At 55.7% G+C, this 16,037-nt stretch overlaps 1 protein-coding gene across 7 annotated transcripts in view; it reads right to left on the bottom strand.

The window, feature by feature from the left end:
* NKTR (natural killer cell triggering receptor) overlaps positions 1-16,037 on the bottom strand; it is a 33,946-nt gene that overhangs the window by 11,725 nt on the left and 6,184 nt on the right. For 5 of the 7 annotated variants that reach the window (XM_029077254.1, XM_029077255.2, XM_029077256.2 and 2 more), the window contains 6 exons: positions 15,220-15,294; positions 11,656-11,763; positions 11,059-11,103; positions 9,058-9,145; positions 1,131-1,160; positions 746-891 (listed from right to left, as the gene is read on the bottom strand). In XM_029077254.1, the coding sequence (XP_028933087.1) occupies positions 746-891; positions 1,131-1,160; positions 9,058-9,145; positions 11,059-11,103; positions 11,656-11,763; positions 15,220-15,294 (492 nt within the window). Of the gene's footprint in view, positions 1-745; positions 892-1,130; positions 1,161-3,787; positions 3,832-9,057; positions 9,146-10,714; positions 10,743-11,058; positions 11,104-11,655; positions 11,764-15,219; positions 15,295-16,037 lie in introns of those variants that run through there. The other 2 variants (XM_029077259.1, XM_029077260.2) reach the window with 2 other exon arrangements.

The following is a 16,037-nucleotide window of genomic DNA, read 5'->3' as shown; positions in this document are numbered from 1 at the left end:
AATAAGCCGGCTCCCAGGGGAGCATCGAGATGGACAGAACCCTCTTGGGCCATGCCGGGTCTTGGCCAAGAGAATCTACTTGCAGGTGAGGGAGACGCAGCTGGCCCCTAAGTGGTGGCCGGCCTGGGATCCCGCCGAGCCCAGAAGCTCCCAACGATGCCAAGAGGGGCGGGACACGAGGCATAGATGAACACTCTCAGTGTCTCAAGGAAGGTGTGACCCTGCTGACCGCTGAGCACACACGGAAACCCACCTCCCAAGGCTTGTTGGAACAAGGCTTGTCGGCAGCAGGAAACCATTCTAGGGCCCAGGAGATGGATGGAATGGCCCTGCCCGGAGCAAGTTTAAGAAGCGGGAGTCCCTCCTGGGTGATTTTAATCTCAGGAGTCAGCCCTCACGCTTCAGCTGCCCTCGCCCGCTGGGGCACTTCCCTAGCTGGGCCCTCCACGCTGTGTATTTCTAGAGCACCCACTGAGGGCGATGCCCAGTCCTAACCAATTCCTCCCCACAAGCGGGGCTCGGAATGGCTCTGGCCACAGTCAGGCCTCACCGCTGCAGTCAAAGATGAGGTGAGGGATTAGGGAGCCGGTGGCTCTGCCCGTGTCCTGCTTCTGACTCGGAATCTGAGCTGAGAAACACCACCCCCCGCTCTCGGAGAGCAGCCAGTACCCAGGGTTGGCCCCGGTTGCCGATTCCCAGTTTGCCCTCAGTGCCCGCTGTACCCACAGCACCCAGGAGGGCTCACCATCTCTGGCCGACTTGGCGATCAACACCCCACAGTCGATAACTCGCACGTCCGCGTAGGGCCGGCTCGCGGAATCTGTCTTCAGGTTTTCGATTTGTTCTATCACTTCGAAGCCAGAGATCACCAGGCCAAAGACCACGTGGACCCTGCCCGGGCGCCGGGGAAATAAGGGCGTCGTTGGGGGGGGTGGCTGGCCGGGTCAGGGATGTCCCCGGAGGCTCTCCTGTCCTCTCCAACGGCCCCCTCTGGACCTCTCCCCCAGGAGTTGGCCCAAACACCCCCTTCCCTCCTCCACCGCCACTGTGGAATCCAGGCCCGCGTGCTCTGCTCCCCACCCCCATGCTGTGCCCAACACTCCCACCATTCTTCACGGGGCAGCGCTTACCCGTCAAGGTGAGGAGCGGGCTTGGTGGTTCTGTCAGCGGCGGCACGGCATTTGCAGGAAGAGATGAGCAGTGAGAAGTGGAATGGGAAGAGGGTAGAGGTAAAGGGAAAGACAAAAAAAAAACCAAACATACCCAAAATTAAAAATGGCTTGAAAACATTTTAAAGAAACCTCAGCAGCTAGCACGACCATGTTTGAGAGATTCCGGAATGGATAATGGATGGCTTTACTTCTCCACGGGAATGATCCCATCTCACCCAAGACAGGCCCTCCTCCCTCCACTTCGCCCTGCAACCCCCTCACCCCCATGAAAAGGCAGGACCTTCTAGTCGCCTTTACTCAGAGCCATAAACACGTGGGCGGGGAGGCTGAAGAAAACGGGCCAGTCCACGGGGTTGGAAACTTGCGACTTTTGGTCTCTAGCAATGGGACAAGGCCAGAGGGGAAGCCAGATTTGGGGTGTGCCCGAGGACCACCAGGAGAGCCAGCTCCCCAAATCCCTGCCTCTTGAGGATGCGACCCTGAAACGGTGCCATTCCCGAGCTGAGGCTCTCCTTCCTGCACTTCCAGATGAACTCATCGGCTCTCATCCCTGAAGCGGGCTGGATGTTGTGAGCCGTAGCCCCCATCCTACTGGGAACCTGAGGGGTAGGCCCAAGCCCGACGGCCCCCGCATATCAGTATGGTCCAAAGAGGCCTCCCTCCCCAAGCGGGGTCTCTGAAGATGCCACGGCCAGGAAGGAGTCAGGGCAGCCTGGCTCTGGACCCTCTGCAAGGGCAACAGCGTTCTTAGCCACAGGGATTAAAAAACCATTTTCGGTCAGGTCTTGCCCCACAACCCTCAGCGCGGGAGCTGGGCCAGGTCAGAGTGGGTAGTCGGGTCACCCTGCTGCTCGCTGGGAACCTCAGGGGACTTGGGAAAAAGGAACATCAAACCAATTTTAACCCCAAAGCACTGTCAACCAGATTTGCTTTACTTCCCTCCTCTGCTGGGGGCAGGGGGAGAGCTGGAAGAGGAGTGGCAAAGTTCCTCTTGTAACAGTCCTCCCGACAGCCGATCGACTTCAACTGTGCGATTTATCCAGAGGACGGAGACACAACCGCTGCAAGGCATTTGGGGACGGGAGCAGAAGACGACAACGAGAGACCTGGCTGAAATGGCCCTCGGGAGTCCGGGAATTTAGGGAGCCCACTGCCCCAGCGCTCTCCTGGGCCATAATCCGTGTGAGGTAAGCACAGATTTCAGCAGCTGCCTGGGCAGTACAGAGTCCTAGATCCTTCACAGTCTGGCTGGGGTATGTGGGCACGCGTGTGTGTGTATGTGTCTGTTGGGGAGGTGGGAAACAGGGAAGATGGGCATCCCTGGTTGTAGTAATGAGCAAGGGGGAGGGACATATCTCACCGTCCCTACTTCCCCACCCTGTCAGTCTGAACTCCGGGCCACAGGGCCTGCGGCTGCTGCCCGGGTCACCACCCGTCACCCCTCTAGAAGGGGAGAGCCCCAGGGCCACGCCCCACAGCTGCAGATCTCATCACGGGTGGGTCACGAGTGGACTCAGAGGCCGGCCCCCAAACGGGGCTCCACCTTTCAGACAGTTTTAAGGGAATGGACTTCATTTCGGTCCATAGGACACCCCTCAATTTGCCTCCTCTTATTCAACGGGGCTGGGGTTGCCCCTCAGTGTCCAGACTGAGTTACTTCATCCTATAAGGGATGGAGAAATTGAACTGGAGTCCATCGCCCAGAATCCAAGGAGCAATTGGCTGCTGAAGCTTAAGGAGCTCTTACCCTTTGGGCCTCGGTGTTCGGGAAGGATGGGAGACTGGACAAAGTGGGCCAATCCCCAGGGCCGGCAGCTCAGGGCCATCGGTCTCTAGCAGTCCAAAGGCTAGTAGTGGCGGGGCCCACGGTCACACTCGGCCCTTTCCTCCCCTCACTGAAAACTCATCTGCCCTCACAGGAGAGACCCGCGCCCCGGTCTTCCCTGGCCCCGTCCGGCTCCACGTTTCCCAACGACAGGTCTGTCTGGGAGGATTAGGGCTGGAGTGGTCAGGCCTGCCCACACCCCCGGCCACCTGGTTGACAGCCCCCAAATGAACGAAAGACACGGAGAGGCGGCAAATACAGACACACCCGTTGCCCCAGAGATCAGAGAGCCTTAGTTCCAGTCCTGAACTGTGGAGTCCTTGGAAACGAAAGGCTGAAGGCTCCGGCCCGCCCACACACCTCCCCACCCACCACACACAGGTTACCTGAGGAGACAGTCAGACGCCCTGCCCCGTGCCCACCCCCGGAGAGCCAACACAGGGCTGGCCTGGGGACTTCCTCTACCCTGAGATGAACACATCGGTCTAGGGGGAGAACTATCCCATAGCACGCAGCCTTTACAACAGAGACTTGGCAATCCGGCCCGCCGCCCTTAGGCAAGGGGGCCAGGCCTCCCGCTCCTCCCCGCTGCCGAGCCGCCCTCCGGCCGAGCCAGGGTGGTCGAGGGAGGAGGTTCCTATCCCGGGACTGTACTCACGACCCCAACACAAGATTCAATGCACAAAACAATATGATCAGAAAGCTAGGGGAGGGAAGGACAGAGAGTGAGAGAGACAGACAGACAGACAGGCAGAAAAAAGGAGACAGCCTTAGAGGAATGAGACATTACCTTTGGAGGGCACGATGTAACACTGTTTCTGTAAATTTTACACAAAAATGGCAAGAAATAAATCGCAATACACTTTAACAACACTGAATTAGCGCATTTCAATATTGTTCTCCATTGGCAATGGTTTCCCAGTATAGGCAGAATGAGGAGACCGGAGGGCTCGGCTCTCAACTCTCTTTCTCGCCCAAGGCTGGGCGGGGCAGAGACGCAAACGGAAGGGGTGGCCATACGAGTTTGGGGGCTCTGGTCGGAGCCGCTCACTCGGACACGCTGCACCCCCCCCAAGCGATGGGCAGAAGGCAAGACGTCCAAAGCTGAAACTGTGGAATACCTCCCATCTTTAAATCCTCGACAGTAAGTTGATCCCCACGTACCGGCCAAGGCACTCATTTCTGAATTGGTGTCGGCTAACGGAGTGGATCTCTCCAGGGCCTGCGCATGGTGAGCAGTGGGCTGGGCCCGCTGCCAGTCCACCAGGCTTCCCGCCCCCGAGGGGTGGGGCGCAGTGGCCGGTAACGACCACAGCCCTCTTGGGACTTACCTGTTGAGCCGCCGCATATCCCTTGGGCTCCTGCAGCAGCGGGCCCCCGCGCTGGCCCAGGACGATGTCGCCTGCCCGTGGCCAAGGGGGACTGGACACGCCAGCCGCTTTTGCGCGCGGAACGCTGAGCCAGCCTCCGATATCCCACTGGACGCCAACCCACTGCCCTGAGGGCCTGGATGCCCCTCACCCTCACTTCCCCACGCCACCGCTTCAGACCAACTTTTACATTTAACAGGAGTTATTCAGGAATCCACGGAGCAGAGAGAGAGAAAGAGAGAAAGAGAGAGAAATATTGCCTCTTGAAGCTTCAAGCTCTCCTGCCCCATCGACAAAGGCTTTCCACCTTTGCCCGACTTCCTCTTCTAGTGATGCCCCCGGCCCTGGGAGCAGAAAAGGTGTTCTACTGGCAACTGGCCATCCTACCCTCAAGACAGAGTTTGAACCTCCTGCCTGACAAATCATCCCTCCGGGAGAGGGGCACATGGCGGCTGGCCGGTGTGAGGCACGAAAGGATCTCGAGCAGAGTGGGGTGCACCTTGCCACCTGCATCTCTCGCTCCTTCTCTCCCCCCCCGGGGTAGCCCAACTGCTGTGGCGATGCCCCAGGCACCGCTGCCCTGGGCAAGGCCTGGCTCGGCGATTCCCTCCTGGGGGAAATCTGGGAAAATCTCCAGCCTCAGTTTTGGGGGGAAGGAGCTGAATTTGCCTTTCCTAAACCCGACCACTCAAGGGGAGTCCCTGGGAGGAAGAGTGATGCCCCTGACTGCCAGACACGAGACCCCGCAGCACCTTGGGTACCCCCCCCCAACCGCTGGACATTTCTGTTCTTTATGCCTCCAAAGGAGTCACCGACTGTTGCTCCCTCAAGAAGTTCGGTGTGATACAGAGGGCAGAAAGTTGCCATGATCCTAGAGAGGCGGGTGAGGCCAGCAATGCTAGGGCCTTGGACAGATGGACTGCCATCCCTCAGGAGAGGGCGGCAACAGTGCAGGGAAATTGAAGCGTGATCCAGAACAGTGGCAGGCGGCAGAGCTGCAACAAGTGTTCTCCTGCCAGGTCATGCTGCTCCCGGAGGGTTGAGCAGCAAGTAACCTCCACTGTACTTCCTCCTCTCGGAGCCCCTCTCCACCCTTCCTCTATTCCCTTTCCTTGCTGCACGAGGGGCCCTTTTAAGGTGGCAGAGGTGGAGTTCGGGATGCCTCGAAGACCGGCACTATCAGGAAGCAAAGGCAGGGTAACTCGTGTGGGTCCCCAGCGCCTCTTCCCCTGCCGGCACTCCGGACTCCTTCCATCTCACCAAAATCAATTCCAGGGCACAGCCAACGGATAATGGGTCTGTGGGCTTGGGCCCTCCCCGAGGCTGCTCTCCAAGCTGTTCATTTCACGCTTGGTCTCCCTCCCGTTGGCAGTTGTGTCCACCGGGCCCGGAGCCAAGAAGAACGTCCCACGTCCATGCCGTTAGGAGTGGCAGGCCCAACCGTCTCCATCCCGGTTCCCTGAACGGCAGCTGGACTGGCACGCCACGAGCTCAACCCTGGAGGCTCCTCAAAGGTTGCTGGGCACAACCCTCGGCCCCTCTAGCTGGGATGGCCCAGGAGTGGTCCGCCTCCCAAAAGGGGCAACATGAGCCCCTCCACCCCCCCGTCACCCGGGGGTGGGTCTCCAAGCACCTCAGTGCTGAATATCCAAAGGTGCAAGCTGGTGTGGGCAGGGAATGTGTCTGTTTACTGTTTACTGTGTTGTACTCTCCCAAGCACTTAGTACAGTGATCTGAACAAAGTAAGCGCTCGATAAATACGACAATGGATGAATGCCTCGAAGTAGCTAAGAGCAGCCAGTGGGCCAAACCCACACTCCTCCCTGGAGGCCAGGGCTCTGCTATTTGGTTCTGGTCCTCCTTCTGCTTCCAGCTTAATATCCGACAGACCATCACCCGCCACATCTTCAAAGCCCTGCTAAAATCACATCCCCTCCAAGAAGCCTTCCTTGATTAAGCTCTCATCTCTCCATCTTATCTTTCCTCTTTTCTGCATTGCTTAGGCCCTTGAGTCCATGCCCCCTAAGTATTTTGATATTCACCCCTCTCAGCCCAAAGCACTTCTGTCTCTAACCTTATATTCTATCCATTTTCTCCATGCATAATTTATTTTCCTGTCTGTCTCCCCCTCTAGACTGTAAGCTCTTGATGGGGCAGGGATCATTCCTGCCACTCCGTTGCATTCTACTCTCCCATGCATCTGGCACAATGCTCTGCACACAGGAAGTGTTCAATAAATACCACTGATTGACCGATGGATTCTGGGGTCTTGACCGACAAAAGGGGCTGTGCCCCTTCACCACGTGTGCTGCTTCCAAGAGGATGGGTTTTCAAAGTAGACCTGGAGTGTTTTTCATTTTCCAAGGGCGAGGTGGGTGGCCGGAAACTGAAAAAGCAGCCTGGTCTCTGGAGTGATGTTTAAGAGGGCTGGGGGGCTGCCAGGGGTAGGGAGCCGGACCTGTCCACCAGGTAGGGGTGTGTACCGCCACTGCTGGAGTGCAGCCATCTGACTCCTGATAAGAGGGTACACGGACACAACAGTGATGCCCTGATCTTTCCTGAGGAGGCCGAGGCCCACCGGCACAGGTGGGTGGGAAGAGGGATCGCCCCGGGACTCCTGACCCCTCGGGATGGGGACAGAGGGAGGTCAGAGGCAGCCGGCTCGCTCTGGGCTCCCTGATCGACAAGCTGGCGGGGGAGGGGGATGACCACCCAGCTGGACCTCGAAGCTTCTCTGCCTTCTTATGGGGGATAAATAACACGGTATCCACATTCTCACTGGACCCGAACCTTGCTTTCGGAGGCCCAACTCTGCTTTCGTAAAGGGAAATCCACAGCCTGGGCTTCCCTGCGGTGACAGGCCGAGGCCACAGCGGGAGAAAGCGGGAGCTGCGTACCGGATGGGCCGCCTGCCAGTTTGTGGTCCTGCTTGAAAATTCCTCATCGGCCCACGAGAGGGCAAGGCTAAAATAAACTTCAGCGCCCTCGCTCGGGAACTCGGTCACAAATCAATCATCTCTTTCCGCGTTCTCGGTGAACATCTACTTAAAAACGGAAACTCGTGGCCTTGGCCAAAAATTAAGTCCCTTTCCCTGTCCACGATTGGCGCAGATCAGGCATCCCTTGATGCGCTTCTCCCCGCGGGACTTTGGATCAACCGATGGTGGGCGGGGTGCTCTACCCGGCACCTGGGAGACCTGATCCCCGCCCTCGGGGAGGCTTCCCAGTTCTCTCCATTTCCATAGATAGTCCTAAACGGAACCAATTGAGAGATCCTCAGATGAGCCAGAGGGGGGTAACCGGGATCAAGGGGATGTCAGAAGCCAGAAGCGGGCCGGGGGCTAGGTCTTGTCTGAGAGGGAGCCACGGTGCACCACCACAACAACAACCCGGCCGGAGACATCTCTGCTCTCCAATTTTAGGAACTTTTCTGAGGAGTCTCCTAAAACTGACTCATCTGGAATGAGGAAGCTCTCTTCTGAAGGAAGGTACAGGGAAGACAAAGTTGTTTCCAAACCAGCTCCCAAGACAGGGATGGGCCAGACACCCCCACCTGTTCAGTAAGATGGCCTGGGGAGGGAGGGGGGCGGGCCAGGGAAGGGGAGGGCTCCAAGGGTGAGAAAGACAGACTTACACAGAGAGACAGAGACAGAGAAAGAGAGAGAGAGAGAGAGCGGGAAGAGAGAGAAGGCCTTGGACCCAAGGGCAACTGATTCTGATCCACTTAGGGGGTCTGAGGGTTTCTCTTAGGTAGGAACACCATTTTGGCCAGGAGGCCGGAGATGCTCGGAAGCCTGCTAAGCCTCTGATGAAACACCTATGAGTTGTTTCTTTCCAGAAGGGGGGCTTCCCTGAGGGGAAGGAGAAGGGGAGGTGAGCTCAGCCGGGGAGCCCTGGGGCCAGTCCACCTCACGTCCATCAGCCCCCACACTCCATGGGGTAGGGAGGCTGGAGGGGATCGGCCCGGCAGAGGCACGGCTGGCTACGGAGCCCATGGCCATGAAGGCTCTTATCAAACTCAGAGAATGTGCTCAAGAGTCAAAAGGGGAAAATGTCAACCACAGCCAAGACGGACAGGCGTGAAGGGGGAAGGCGGGGGGATCAATGGGAATGCTCCTGCAGCCCCCGACGTTCTACTTAGTCACTACAGAACCTAAGAGTCCAGCCCAACTGATATCCCCAAAGGGGACCTGGACCACCTTGAACTCATCTGCCAGCAACCGTCCATCTCTAGGGTCCAGTCCCGTGGCCTGGGAGGTCCCCAGAAGGACCAAGATCCCAGGTCTGGGAGTGAGAGGCCCTGGGCTTTAATCCTGGCTATACTGCTGGTCTGCTGGGTGATTTGGGAAAGTCATTTCACTTTGCAGGGCCTCACTTTCCTCATCTGGAAAATGGGGAGTCGATACCTGTTCGCTCTCCCACTTAGACTATGAGGCCCCTCTGGGACCGGGTCTGCGTCCGACCCGATTAACTAGCATCTACCGTAGATCTTGCTTGAAACATCGCGTGGGCTTAACAAATACCATAATTATTATTATTACTCTTTCTGGCCCCGACAACCCCGTCGTCCCAGTGAAGAGATGACCCAACAACGCACAAGATCAACCCAACCGACACGAGCCCAGCAACCCCACCTTGCCAACCGGCGGCACTACCCTGTTCGGGGGAGGGGGGAATCGGGCCTACTCACATGAAGAACTGGGAACCATTGGTATGTTTCCCCCGGTTTGCCATTGACAAAAGGAACGCTCTGTCATGTTTGAGAACAAAGTTTTCATCTGTTTGAAGAAAAAACAGGTTTGTCAGTCTTCCATCGCACACCAGCTCCGAAACAAAATTGAGTAACTTATGGAACGTAAAATGATGGACTTCCTCTTCTGGTGAGTGAGCTACCCGACTGAACACTTCAAAAAAAAAAGAAAAGTCAAATCTAATCATAGCACAACACTCCACAATGCACAAGTCACAGACTTGAGGCAGAGAACGGATCGACCCTTCAGAAACGCCCGATGCCTCGCCACAAGGAGATGATTTTGCTCTTTACCCTAGGGGGAAGACCCAGCAAGCAGCTTGGGCCCGAGGTTCCCCAGGATCAGACCCCCGAGAGAGGCGGAGCATCAAGAGATGGAATTCAAACTAACATCGTGAAATGACAGAGCTGCCCGGGCATGCTGGTGTCACAGTTTGGGGGTGAGGAGGGGGACGGGGAGAGAGCAGGAGAGAGAGAAAAGGGGAGAGAGAAAAGGAGAGAGAAGAAAGGGGAGAGAAGGGGAGAGGGAGGGAGGGGGAAAGAGGAAGAGGGGGAAGGGGGCAGAGAGAGGGGGAGGGACGGAGAGCAGGACAGAGAAAGGACGGAGAGAGAAAGGACAGAGAGAGAAAGGACGGAGAGAAAAAGGACGGAGAGCGTGGGACAGAGAGAAAGAGAAGGCGAGCTTAGGGGCCTCTCCCCGAGTGGGACAGCGAAGAGGTCGAGAAGCAAAACCACGGGATGGCCCTGCCCCAGAAAGTGGAAAACCTCCCCGGGTGCCAGTCTGCGGGCCGGGTGGTCTCGCGTGTTCCCTGGGCAGGCAGGGAACCCGCAGGTAGCACAGTAACACTTCGGATGGGAGACGGAACCAGAGGAGCGGCACTTACCTATTACCATCTGAAAGAACCAATGAGAAGGTTTGAGCCTAAGAACTTCACCTGAGGACGGTTCTGGTTCTGACCTCCGCCTCCATATTCCTCCTCCCACTCCCACTAGCCCCGAGGGGACCACCTGCATGTCAGGCGCGGCCACCCCGAGTGCAGCACACCTGCACAAATCCTCTCCTCACGTACACGCCGCAGACAACACAACTCGGACCTCCTGCCCCCAAAAGTGCGCGGGACCTGTCCCGCTTAGGAGCTCCCCAAATCCCAGAGACGCTTTTGATCCTTGCAAACAGTCTCGCCTAGGGCTCTGGGAAAACGTTCAGTTAATCTATTTTTGCAGTGAGATAAGGGAACTAGTGGTGCTCAAGCAACGGCTACTTAATCATTTACCTTCTCCTACCTCAACAGAGACAAACCATAGGGGGAGAAAGATATCAACGGCCCAGTTTTTAAACAATTCTCATTTGGCATTGAAACAAATCCTTAGCGTCTTTTTTTTAAAAAAACAAAACAAAACAAAAACAAAAACGGAGAACCCACATTAAAGAAAAAAAAACCCACAAAAATATGTCTATGATACCACCCCGAAATCTCCGAGTCTTCAAGCAAAACCCAACCCAAGCCACAGGGGGACCTCACGGGTCCACAAATTCACTAGGGAAGGTGAAAGGGGACAGAGTGGGAATCGGTGTTACTGAGCTTGGCTCTCTTACCTGTTCATTTTGCAAAAGACCACATTCTCTATAAACAAAAGAATATGTTGACAGTTTTAGGCAGGAAGATAGGAGTTTTCATGAATAAAGTTGCCTAACCTCCATGCTGAAAGTCACGTTTTAACTGACACAGTTAGCCTTAATTAATCTTGACATTTAAAAAAAGTTAAAAAAAAAAAACACCACGTATTTACCCCACATCCATGCATATAAAGACTCCTCATGCAGCGTTAGTGTCATGCAAAAGATGAATTCGAAGTACACATCCTTTCATTTAAGGTCTAGGAATCAGACTGACTTTAGGGCAGAATTGAAGCAGGGAAGCAGAAAATATCCAGCCTTACCTTTAAAATAGCCACCGTATATTGACTCGCCTCCTTTCCCGTTCCCTGTTGAAGCCACAAGAAGCCGAGTCAGTGGAATTGCCTGAGACCGGTGCCTGGCCTGCCGGCGGGGGCTTCCAGAAGGGGAGGACGGTGGAGTCTGGACTGATGGGGGTGGTCAGGGATAGCGAGGTGGGCCCTCAATGCGGTACTGAACCCGTGTGGGTCCCCACAGGCCGGTGGGGAGCGTGTTAGATCCCACAGCGTGCGCTCAGCTGGGAGATCTTGCCATCCTCCCCTCGTTCCCCTGAGCACGGCCCAGCTGGTGCCAGAGGACGCAGACTCCCGAAGTCCAGACAGGAGTGGGGACCTCTGGGCCCGCCCCAGGGAGGGGCAAAGACCCCCGGGTATGATTCGCCCCCCTCCACAGCCAGTGGTGCCACTCCTCTGGCGGCGGCAGAGCCCCGGGAAGCCTCCATCCCAGAGCCGAGGCACGGCCGGGGAAAAGGAAGGGCACGCTCCCGAAGCCTCCGTCCCAGAGCCGAGGCACGGCCGGGGAAAAGGAAGGGCCCCCGCCCGAATCCCGGGGAGAGTCTGGGGTAGAACCTTCCCCTTTACCTTCGCTGAAGTCCCCACCCTGAATCATAAAGTTTTTCACCACACGGTGGAAGGTGGAGCCTTTGTAACATAGCTTCTTGCCAGTTGTTTTCCCCAGGCCTCTTTCACCTGAAAAAAAGGAAACGGCTGAAGCGCCGGCCGTGGGGGGGGGTCCTGGCTTGGGGCGGCCCAGTGGGGGGCTGTCCAGTGGTGCCCGGGTAATGTTGACACAGCAACGAGGCCACACTTCTCCCACTGGTAGAACTCCTGAGTCACGGGGCGCAAAAATCTCCTCAGCCTTCCCACAGGTGACAGACACGCTCCCAGTAGTCAAATTTTGGCCTATTATCTGCCGGGCCCCCGACTTGACTTCCAATTTGGGCATTTCTTCACAGCATTTCCCACTCAGAGTTCACTCATTTTAGAAAGCTGCTAAGCTTCAGGGGTTCCTCCCCTCTCCCCTTGCCAGGAAACTCCTGAAGACTGGCTCCAACCAGCCCACGGCACCGTACATCTGGAGGGGAAGAAGGGGTCCAAATGCCACTTTATGGGCAGGGAATGTGTCTCTTAATTGTTATATTGTCCTCTCTCAAGCACAAGGGCTTAGTACAGTGCTCTGCAAACAGTAAGCACTCAATAGATAAGACTGACTGACTGAGCGATGACTGACGTGATCGTGTGAAGGGGAGGCTCGCCGCAGAGAAGAACCTATGACTCTACTGCGGAAAAATGGAGGGCTGATAATCCCCGGGTGGGCACAAGTGGGCTTTCCGAGTCACCGGTTAACCAAAGGTCTCTGTTGAAGCGTCCCCTGCAAGCGGACACCGTCGCTCAGCGTGGACGGCTGGGCTCACACCACCTGGCCTGAGCCACTGGACACGTCAGAGCACGAGTGGGCTTCGCGAGCCACGTCAGACCCAGTCGGGGCAGCTTCTTCTGGCCAGAGCATTCTCTGCCACCCTCCCCACTGGGTTTAAAAGGGAGAGTCCTAGAGGACAAGGAACTGCTAGCAGCTGGGGCTCGGCTCTTTCCACAGACAAAGCCCTCTGAGAGTAGAGGCTGTAGACCCAGAAGTGCTGTGAGATATTGGCTGAATTGCACAGATATTTGAATGGGGGCAGCTTAACAACTTCCGTGCTTCTGAAATGCTCAAAAATGTGGGCACCCTCCCCTTCGGGCCCCGATGTAGGACAAGGCGCTCAGCCGGGGTCGGGAGCAGGGTCTCCAGGCAGCCTGGGGAGGGAGAACGGAGTGTGTGCCCCTCACTCTCTGACACCCTCTGAACACACCGCTCTCCTGGGTGTGCCAGAGCTGGGGCGTTGTTTGAGTCCGCTACAGTCAAGGGGAGAGGGGAGTAACAGACCTCTTCAAGGCCAGATGCCGCGGGAGGGCATTACCACCCTCCCGCCGGTGGCGGCTCTGACCCGCTCCACCGGCCGCCTCCCGGACTGACCTAGAACTGGCAGTGCCCGCCAGGGAAGCAAGTTGGCGACGGGCCCTAAGATAGGCAACTGGAAAGCCGGTGACTTCCCAGCCACGATAAGCAAGAAAACCGCTGCGAGTGAACGTGGCCGGGACCGCCCCGTCCAGTTCCCAGAGGCAGGAAATGTCACCCACTCTGCTCAGCGACTATAAAACGGTCGCCCTGGCCACTGGGGAGACCAGAGACCCTCGAGAGAGAGATGGAGAAGGAGCCCTCCCCCCTTTTCATGAGAAGCAACACGGCTCGGAGGAAAGAGCACGGGCTTGGAAGTCAGAGGATGTAGGTTCTAATCCCGGCTCCATTTGTCTGCTCTGTGACTTTGGGCAAGTCCCTTAACTTCTCTGTGCCTCAGTTCCCTCATCTGTAAAATGGGGATTAAAGACTGTGAAACCCATGTGGGACAACCCGATTACCTTTTATCTACCCCAGAACGTAGAACAGTGCTTGACACAGGGTAAGCGCTTAACAAATTCCATCATTATTATTATTATTCACTGCCAGGCAAGGATCTCCACTGCAAGCCACCATCTTTCCCAACCGTGTTTTCCCCCTGAACTTGGATTTGCACCCTTTATTCATCCCACCCTCAGCCCCACAGCATCTATGTCCATACCCATAATTTATTTTAACGTCTCTCCCCCCCTGCAGACTTGTAAGCTCCTTGTGGGCGGGGAATGTGCCCACCAAATCTGTTATAACGTACTCTCCCAAGCACTTAGTAGAGTGCTCTGCACATAAGTACTCAATAAATACCCTTAATTGATTGATCGATTGCAGACACTAGAAAACCAAGTGGCTTGGCTGAGTGTAATTTATTAATTTATCTATTTATGTCCGTGTCCCTCTCTAGACTGTGAGCTCATTGTGGGCAGGGAAGATGTCTGGTGTTATACTGACCTCTCCCAAGCGCTTAGTACAATTCTTTGTATACAATAAGCGCTCAATAAATTTGATTGAATGAATGAATGAGTGGGCGCAAGGTATCCCTGTGTTCAAAATGATCAGTGCTTACCTGGGCCGGCCAGTTGCAAGCCCTGACTGTCCCCGACAACCCCTCCCTCAAGGATTGCCCCTGGCACCCATCGGGGCCACGACAGGTGCTGCTGGGGCTCACTAGCTCCGGACCCTCAGGGATGGGGAAAAGCGTGCTCCCACTGACAACTCCGTTTCCTTGACTAAGGAAGGGCTAATTACATACGGCCCTGGTGCTGGTGACTACTCCGGGCAGTTTGGTCTCCACCAAGGTTGGTGGGTCCTTGCTGGATGCCACCAGGCCTAAGTGGGCACCGGAAGGCCGGCACTGCGTTAGGCGCTGCAGGGAACAGGTCACAGAACTAGAGAAGACTTTTGGGAGATGTCCAATTAGAAGCTTCTTGAGGGCAGGGTTCAGCTCTTCTACTGTCACTGTATTTACCCAAGGGCTTAAAACCACAACTGGTCCCCACACAGAGCCCAGCACGGCACGTGCCATAATGCTCTGCCTTTACTAAGTGCCCAATCAATATTACTGCATTCTACGGATTGACTATTTCCGGTGTGAATTCTACACTCATTTCTGACTTTTTTTTTTAATACTATATACCAAGCACTGTACGAAGTGTCGGGTAGATACAAGAGCATCGGGTCGGACACAGTCCCTGACCCACACAGGGTTCACAGTCTTAATCCCCATTTCGCAGCCGAGGGAACCGAGGCCCAAGGAACAGAAGTGGCTTGCTCAAGGTCACACAGCAGACGAGCGGCAGAGCTGGAATTAGAGGCCACATCTTCTGCCTCCCAAGCCCGTTCTATTTCCGTTAGGCCATGCCACCTGCTCTATATTTCGTTTCTCCAGGTACAACCACAACCCTAGTTTTGAAACCTGGGGTAGGAACAGCAAGAGCAGGGAAGACCTACGCTCCGTATAATGTCTGCAACTCTGCTTCTCCTGTTTTCCAGAGTTAATTCTGGTCCATCGTCCCAGGCCAAATGGCATCCCTTCCCATATAACCACAAGGCCCTCACCGGGCCCACCAAAGCTCACCAAAAATTGCCAGATGGCAGACCTCCCGCCCACCATTCCCAAAAGGGCTCTAGTGAAATAAGGCCATGGCTCCACTCACCTGAGCATAAGCTGAGGAAGTTTTTGCATGTCTTTGGACATATGTCCGAGAAGAGCTGAAACATAATGCGACCAACTGAAAGGAAACACACGGAGAAAAAGGTGTCAAGAAAGTGGCCAGTTTTCACTTCAGAGTAAAACAAGTTGGGACAGAATGAAGAAAGGTAATCCACCCTAATGGGAAAAAATCCTTGACTAAAGATTAGGAGGCAGTGTAGCCCAGTGGATTGGGAGTCTGGGGACCCAGTTTCTAGCCCCACCACTGTCCATTGGCCTATTTGCTGACCTTGGGTCAGTCAATTTCTCTCTCTGGGTCTCAGTTCATCTATAAAAGAGAGGTTATATGACTCCCATGAAGGACAGGGAATGAGTCCCACCCCATAACCTTGTTCTCTACCCTGGCGTTTAGCGTTTAATAAACGCACAATGAATAGCACATCCTGCCTGCCGGGGTGGACACGGCGAGTCCAGCGGTGTAAGTTTCTGGTAACGCAAGCATTCACGAGAGGATGGGGTTTTTGACTCTTGCAAGGATCAAACAGCCCCACCCTGTTCCAGAATCCAGGTGACGGGCAGGAAAAATTCCCCTTGGGTCCAAGGAGACTCCAGGAAAGCAATCCCTTATTAGATGCCCCTGAGCCAAATACATCCCCACCACCTCCCTGCTGACCACGTGGCAAGCCTGTCACTCCATCGGAAATTCAGGACAAGAGTTCCTGGCTCCGGAGGCAGTCACGTGACTGAGCCCGCTCCTCTTATGGCTCCCAAAAGATCCCCTTCTGTGTGCGGCAGCTGCCTGCCCTTTACCCACACACCGCT

The sequence above is a fragment of the Ornithorhynchus anatinus genome, chromosome 13, assembly GCF_004115215.2.
Source record: "Ornithorhynchus anatinus isolate Pmale09 chromosome 13, mOrnAna1.pri.v4, whole genome shotgun sequence".
NCBI lineage: Eukaryota > Metazoa > Chordata > Mammalia > Monotremata > Ornithorhynchidae > Ornithorhynchus > Ornithorhynchus anatinus.
Note: the sequence above shows the minus strand (reverse complement) of the source record. Positions and strands in the feature narration are given on the sequence as shown.